A 7770-nucleotide genomic window follows, 5' to 3' on the forward strand; every position below is an offset into this window, starting at 1 on the left:
CACACGACCGCCAAGCGGGAGGCCAGAAGTTGCGGCAGGCGCCGTCGAAGAATAAAAAGCCCACTAATAGCGGCGCGCGCCGAAGCCACATTGGGAGACCCGCCGCTGGGAGAGGCACCCATCGGCTCGTCACGAGGAGGCGAACGGATTCGCCTATCGCGCGCATGCAGCTGCGTACGTGGCAGCGGTTGGACGGAATGCACTGCCGGACACTCGGGCTGCGAGTCTACTGTTCTGGTCGACTAACTGCGCTATGGCTGTGGGTGGCGCTGGTGAACACTCGAGGCTAGGATACACGCAACACAAGTAGACTCCGAAAGTATAATATCGGACAGGCTCTGCCATTGCTCAGCTGGTAGAGCCCCCCACGCGAAATGCGGAGGTCGTGGGTTCCGATTCTACGGCTTTCTAATCTTTCAGGTAAAAAATGGCTTGGTTTATGGGATTTAACGTCCCAAAGCAACTCAGGCTATAAGGGACGCCGTAGTGGAGGGCTCCGGATAATTTCGACCATGTGGTGTTCTTTAACGTACACCGACATCGCATAAGCACAAGGGCCTCTAGAATTTCGCCTCCACCGAAATGCGACCACCGCGGCCGGGATCGAACCAGCGTTTTTCGAGTCAGCAGCCGAGCTCCATAACCACAGGGCCACCGCGGTGGCTCAGGTAAAAAAATGATCACACTACAGTCGGATACAACTTAAGTATGCAGTGAAGCTCCGCCCACATTCAGGACCGGCGCACAGAATTCCTCCACGACAAAAATGTAGGCCGTTGTTAAAACTTCTCTTGTCACCTAAACAAGAAGCTAACCATGAGAAAAAAGTTATAAGCTCTAGAATTTTGATACCTGGCTTGTTTAATAAAGTCAAATATTAAAAAGTTGATTTCGTTCACTTTTGTGACTGGCTAGCGGAGTAATACAGTACGCCGTACGCCGCGGACCGTGACCCAGTGCTAACAACTGCTGTTTTTTTAAGTTGTATCCTACTATAATAAAGTTCCCATCGGTCAACACCACAAATAAAACTAAAAAAACATCGATGTGGACTCTCCTTGGTTTCACCTACTTTCACCGGTTTCCCCGTGGGCATCTTTGATATGCACGCCTCCTTACAAGCACTACTGTCAGAAGCGAAATGTCTGCGAAGAAGACGTGAAACAAGACCGATTTTAAAAACAACTCTAGGTGTACTACAGTGGTTACTTCTTGGGATCGTTATCGACCTCCCGTACTTGTCCCCGTTGATCCGCTTGTACCATGGCTGTCGTTACCACATATAAAAAAAAAGGTCTGAGAAGCAGAGGCCGTCTTACTAGAAAGATATGGACTCGCTGAAGGGCTGCAAAAATGACGGAACACGCTTGCGACGGAGCAATAGTTCATACCGCCACCTAGCCCGACACTGTTGCTGGAGTGCCTGTGTCGTTCAAAATATGCGAAAATCCTTAGCTGAGATAACCACAATGTGGGCTTCTTCAGAAAAATTTTTGTCAGTCTTAACATGTGCAGCAAAGGAGAAAAAAAACTCTTCATTCAATACATACATTGTTGTATATGGGCCCATTAAATACATACATTAACACAGATCCGCATTACGTCTTCAGAAACACTAACTTCATAAAACCTGCGATAAGACATGGGTATGGAATGCAAATTCGTTCAATGGCGAATTCCCCATCTTTTGAACAGTTACCCTCATATACTAGAAATAATAGATCTATCATCCTCCTTGTTCACCTTCAGGAAAAAAGCTAAATTGTACTTTGTGGAACATTATTGCATTTACTGCACCACAAATTGTTCTATAATGCTATGGACAAGATCGCTTTCATGTGTTGCTACTCCTGAGTATTAATTACTGAATGCATATGTTTCGTGTCCGTGACCCATAATTGACATTTTTCCCCCCCCTGCTGCGCGCCTGCTGCCTTGTTATACTGCACGTATCTTCTCTGGTGCCGAAAGCCCAGTCAGGTGAATTGTATGTCACCTTTTACCTTGTTTCCACGGTAAACAGCTCTATTTGCCGGAATTTCAATAAATTTCAATTTCAATATGGGAGCCACAGAATCGCAAAGTCGCCTCCGATCAGCTCACTACTCCGTCAGCGACTTTTTTTTTAAATTTTTATTGCTGTTTTCTGCCCAGCTGCTCCCATGCATAAGAGCGGAGAAGCTAGCCCTAATCAAAATCGCGCGCCCCAATTGAAAACTTTGAAACGAAAAAGGGTTTACGAGTATCCGTGGGCTAACGTTATGGTTCACAAGCACTGTCACATGAAAAGCGTTTACGAGTATCCATGGGATAACTTTACGGTTCATAAGTACGGCGCTGGACTCTCTAGCAGTCCAGACCATAGGCGGAGCAGACATGCCACCTGCTTCCTGAATGCACACGCAGACTTTAAAGGAAGTTTACAAGTGGCGCAGATGTAAGGCATGCTTACAAATGCAATTCTATTTCAGTTCTTTTGCAGTCTGCTTGTGAACGCACGTCCATGGTTGCAGCCATGCGTGGGGTGAAGTTCTCGAGTTCTCGACCTTTTCCTTTCTAAGCATAACCGTGAGAATGAGCACCCTCGAAACAAAAGCGGCGCAGACCTCGATGCGCTCTCTCTATACACGCTGTCATGCACGGTAAATGAGGAGAGAATCAGAGCACGGATAATGCTTCACTCGCGGGAAAACGAAAGAGTATTCAAGGCCATTGTGAGAAGTTTGCTACGAGGTACTTTCTGCACCCTCCAAGCATTCGAGGCCGAGGGCTCGCGGACGCTGGATTTAAATGACAGCCAGTGGTTAACGGATCTCCCCGTGTGCCGTAGACGCACTGGAAGCAACACGCTGGACTACAAGCCACTCTGTATAGGAGACAGCGACGAATTACCTAATTATAGCCGTGGCTTCTTAAACCGTGCAATGCCCAAGGAACGAAAGCGCCTAATAAAAGTCTCGAAACTGCCGTATGTCGTTTGCTACTGGTCCCTACGAAGCAGAAATATAAAGAAGAAAGAATAAGAGATTTATCATGAGAAACAAAATTTCTCCCGGGATAAAATGGGCAGATTAGATTAATTTCTCAACGTTTAAGAAGAACGAAACTAAGAACACACACACTTATACCCATACAAAATCAACAACAGTATTCAAAAACATGCCCTCACGAATCGATGTACCAGCACGGCCTCTGAAAGTTTGTGTGTGTGTGTGTGGGGGGGGGGGGGGGGGGGGGGGGGTTCGCCGGTGGACCTTTTGCAGCGAGTGACCTTTCAGAACGCCTTTGCCATTAACTAACGTGGCGGCTCTGGCTAGTTGGTGCGGCATACAGATTGGCAAACACCGCGGAGGAATAAACAGGGCACAGAGAGAGACACGGAGGAGCGCTGACTGAAAACTGAACGTTGACGGAACACGTTCAGCTCTCGTCACACGTTTAGTTGTCAGTCAGCTCTTGTCCGTGTTCCTATCCACTTTCTTCCGCGCTGTTTACCAATCGTCGTCTGCAAACCTGGCAACTGGGAGTTGCGCTTTTCTTAGCGTAAATATGTTGGGTAATAAGGCTCGTGCCGTACCGTGAAAATTTGATTATCTTTCGCAAACATAAATGTAAACTATTGCCGTTTCTATCGTCTGTATCGTACGCGACACACTGTCATTACCGGTTAGCATTTAAAAACAGGAAACTGGGTACGCGGGCGAATTTGCATTTTGACTCCATTTAGATCCGGCCGTCGCGAACAGAAATTGCATCGAAAGAGCAGGCACAGAAATTGGTCAATAAATTGAGTTCCCTTACAGAGGAAAGCCTCATCAGTCGGATGAACGAACGCAGGTGTTCTTTGAACTCAAGTTCTATAGTTCCTTCCTCCATCGATTGCCGCAGAAGTCTGCACATTACGCATATGTGCGCTTATGGATCGCTTTCCTGTTTGTCATTTAAACGCACTTTGCTGATTTCAGATTAGTCTTTCAACCGCCCCTCGCTTAAGGTAACTATTGCGTTCATAACGCATGACCCGTTTTCATAAACTCCAGCAATACAGACACCACGTGAGAGTTTATTTAAATTATGAAACTCAAAGCACTTTCACTGCAGCCAACTATATAGCAAGCATTGAGAGAGGATAACGGCTCCAGTAGCCGCCCCGGAAGACGCGCCTCAATCGATCGCTTAATGACAGCGCCGTGTCAGGGTGTAAGGAACTCCGTTAACCAAAGTGCTACGACACGCAAACTACGTTAACGCGCAGGCTGTGCACAGGCTATCAATCGACAGTAACGGAGCCGCGAAAGCACATCGTCAGCTGTCTCTTCAGATGGCAATGCATCGATCGCTTCCGCGCGACGCCAAGCTGCGCGCGGCATATGCATTCGTCGCGGAAACGCCCCCCCACGCGAACTGTCAAAGTCTCGGAGAAAGCAATCGCGCACGGTAAGCGACGCGCGACGTTGTTAGACTCGTCAGTCGCGTTACCCCTAATCCAGAAGATCGAACAGCACGAAGGTGCATCTCATTCTCCGATGACTGGGAGCAGAGAGGTTCCAAACTGACCGGACAGGCGCGACGAAATGACCGGTCAGGAACTACAATCCGCGCAACAAACGCGTTACATAACGGAGGACGCAAGGAGATTACGGAAACTAGTATGAGTTCTTTTTTTTTTATTCCCCACCTTAAAAGCGGCCTACAGGCGGCCTACAGTATCACTGGATGGAGGCAAGCACGCTTGCATGTCTACAGAGCGGCAGCCACAACAACATGGAGGTGTCGGATCACTCACCGGGTTACTGTACGGCTGCATGCTGAGGCGTATCCCATCGCGAACCATCTTCTCCCTGATCATGATCTTGAGCTGCATCTTGGGGAAGCGCACCAGCTCGGCCTTGCCCTCTTCGTACTCGTCCGGGAAGTAGCGAAGCGAGTCCGGCCTCACTGCAGCTTTGTCCTGCGGCGGCGGGCCCCACTCGTCGAAGCCGTACTCGGATGCCGACGCCGCCGAAACCCTCGAGTGTCTCGCGGCCTCCTCGAGCGTGAAGTAGACGGCAGTGCCGCCTTGCTCGAGAAGGACGCGCACGGCCTGGAGCACGCGGTCCCTGTGCCGGGGATCGGTGACGCCGATGGCATCCAAGTCGGGCTCGCCTATCTGCTTGCAGATCTCCAGGTCATCGTATCCGTTGTCCACAAAGCTCTCCGCGTACTGCGGCAGTCCCAAGGTGCGGAGCCAATCGGCCACTATGCTCTGCTCGCCGGCGTTCATGCTGATGCCATTCCGAGCACGCGGCGATCGCGACAACTGTGTTTTTGTTGGGGAGCAGTCGCGCTAAAAATGACGCGGGCTCCGCAAAGCCGCCGACGCTGCTCTCCCCGATCGCTCCATCACGGAGAATGGCAGCCGGATGCGGACCGCGACGCATGCGCGAGTGAGCAACACTGATGTCACGTCCGGTCGCCGGACGCGCACCGTGGCGCCGTCTCACGGAGAGTCGAGGAAGTCAGATGATGCCGGCGGACCGGCGGGTCCGCTTGGGAACGACTGAGGAGCAGTGGTGGGCAACGTCTTCATGCCGGAACGGCAGCTATTCTAGACGCCAAGCAGAACAGCCTCGGGCGATTCCACTTAGGCATTCGTCGTTGCCGTCTTGCCTACAGTGTAGCTAAAAAAGCGAGGATCAAGTCACGGCCGCCCCGTTTAAGCTGCTGGCACTCCGACTCCGTTGAAAAGAGGGATTGGCGGTCACAACGAAAAGCTCGTTACAGAGCGTAAATGATGACGGCAATTCCACGACAAGCCTTTTAAACTCTCCCAGTTAGTGCTCATCAGACTCAAGGTCAGCACCATTAGAAGAAAAACAGTGCCGCATTCAAAATACATAAATATACCACATCCAGCCAAAACGTTGATTACAGCAGCCGATGACGAAGCTGCCAAAGCATAAGTGATGAGCTCTTTGATATATAGGTGCATACACTATTTGTAAAGGGGCGTATTTTTGTGCCATGATATGTTTTTTTTTTTTCTCTTTCGGGAAGGTACTGAATCGTTTAAACAGGGTAAGCGCATTTTCGACTCGTCTATTTCATGTCAGACATTGGTATGAGAGGTAAAATCATATTTTCGAGCTATTGAAGTTACATTAACAACGATCATATGACTTGCCTCTCAAAATTATTGCGCGAATTAAAGGTGTTTCTTGCGCTATCAAAATATTTTTGGTGAGAAATAATCTCAAAATTATGGAAACTTTAAATGTGTCTGTTTGTCGTCTCTTACTTAGCCATTGCATTAAGTCAGGGATGCAATTATTTGCGCAATAGATTGACCGCTAATCACGCTTATCTTTCGTTCAATGAGTGAATTATTCAGCCACTCGACAGATCATGCTAGCATTTAGGTGGAGGCCTAACGGAAGTGCTATCATGGAGTTTCCTTTTAACTGAGTACCTTTCTGCCGCATGCCACTCCAAAAGTTCCTCGTGCACTGTTCGTGTCAATGTCATAAGCGGCTGACAGTTCATTGACCCCTTGCGATGAGGGTGATATACTGACGCAAAAGCTTCAGTCCTTCCATGTTACGTGAGAAGGTTGGCTCACAGTCTTCGAGGAGAAATCATGCCATATTTCTATGGATACGCAATCGAAGGTGAGATAAGAAGATGGCTGAGATTAGTTGATTTGCACCGCCTGATTGGGTGCAGATAACTACAGCACTGCGTTTAATTACGTCTACTTGCACACGTTTACTGCATGATTGGTCGCTCAACTCGCGTATGGCATACACGAGTTTAATGAAATGCCGTCAGATGTCAAACGCCATAATGAAACAGAGCCACTATAATTTTTTTTACGACGAACTGTACCAGTTCCGCTTGGGTAACGCACTAATTTACAATATCGCAGCTTTCAAAAATCTTGCTCTAAAGGCGCAGATATCTGGACTACCATTTTAAACCATGCATTTCATGTGCCAATCTCGTTCACGACCAGAAAGATGTGATAAATTTTCAATATCATCTTACCAAGAAGTCTTCTAGGAGTTACCAGACGGTGCGTCCAACTTCGTGCAACTTGCAATTTTTGCTGTCATTAACGGTGTAGACTATACTCAGGTAAACGTTGTAGACTCTTGGCTGGCGTCGCTACTGAAGAAGAAATAAATGAATAGAGATGGGAGTGGACGCTCAACAGCGCAGCCATGCAAGAATCTGTCAAGAAGTTATAAAACAGTCTTACTAACCAGTTTGGGAGCTGCGCCCTCTACCCGGGCCCCTCCGAAACGGTTATAGACCTCGTTCAGTTTCGAGAATAGTCAGCCAACCAGTCAGCCAGAATAACCCTTTCCATTCTCTCCGTCTCAAGAGTCACTGAAGGGGACCCGAGGACATACTGAAGTTGGTCTGTATTGATACATTACCGCGTTGTAGAGCCAAGGAGTATATACTTTCAGTAAAAACGGAGCTTTTATAGAAAAGGTGAAGAAATAAAATACAGGCATCGCCTCCAGCGTCCGTGTTCGAATTCTATTCACCCTGGATAAATTCTAACTTGACTATGTATGTTCTACTCATTGGGGGAAAGAGTTTCACTACGGGTGATTACGGGAGGCAGAAGAAGCGGTGTATCCATGCAAAAAGCAAGCGACTAACTACGCTGTTTTAGTTGCGCTCAATAATAGCACCACTGTCGCTGTGGAGAACACGAAAAAAAAAAGCTGTTTATCTGTTATAAGCGTTCGGTTCTTATTATAGCGGCACTCATACGTGAGC

The 7770-nt window shown here is 48.2% G+C and overlaps 1 protein-coding gene across 1 annotated transcript; it reads right to left on the reverse strand.

The window, feature by feature from the left end:
- Nucleotides 1–1130: 1130 nt before the first annotated feature.
- LOC144096971 (sterile alpha motif domain-containing protein 5-like) lies at nt 1131–5392 on the reverse strand. The gene is made up of 2 exons (XM_077629777.1): nt 4787–5392; nt 1131–1145 (listed from the first exon to the last, which is right to left on the reverse strand). The coding sequence occupies exons 1-2, from the start codon at nt 5261–5263 to the stop codon at nt 1131–1133; spliced, it is 492 nt and encodes a 163-aa protein (XP_077485903.1). The 5' UTR covers nt 5264–5392.
- Nucleotides 5393–7770: the final 2378 nt, after the last annotated feature.

The sequence above is a fragment of the Amblyomma americanum genome, chromosome 7 (assembly GCF_052857255.1).
Source record: "Amblyomma americanum isolate KBUSLIRL-KWMA chromosome 7, ASM5285725v1, whole genome shotgun sequence".
NCBI lineage: Eukaryota > Metazoa > Arthropoda > Arachnida > Ixodida > Ixodidae > Amblyomma > Amblyomma americanum.

What these genes read in the sequence shown, in the direction of transcription:
- LOC144096971 (XM_077629777.1), bottom strand. Translation starts at nt 5,263, where the DNA reads ATGAACGCCGGCGAGCAGAGCATAGTGGCCGATTGGCTCCGCACCTTG.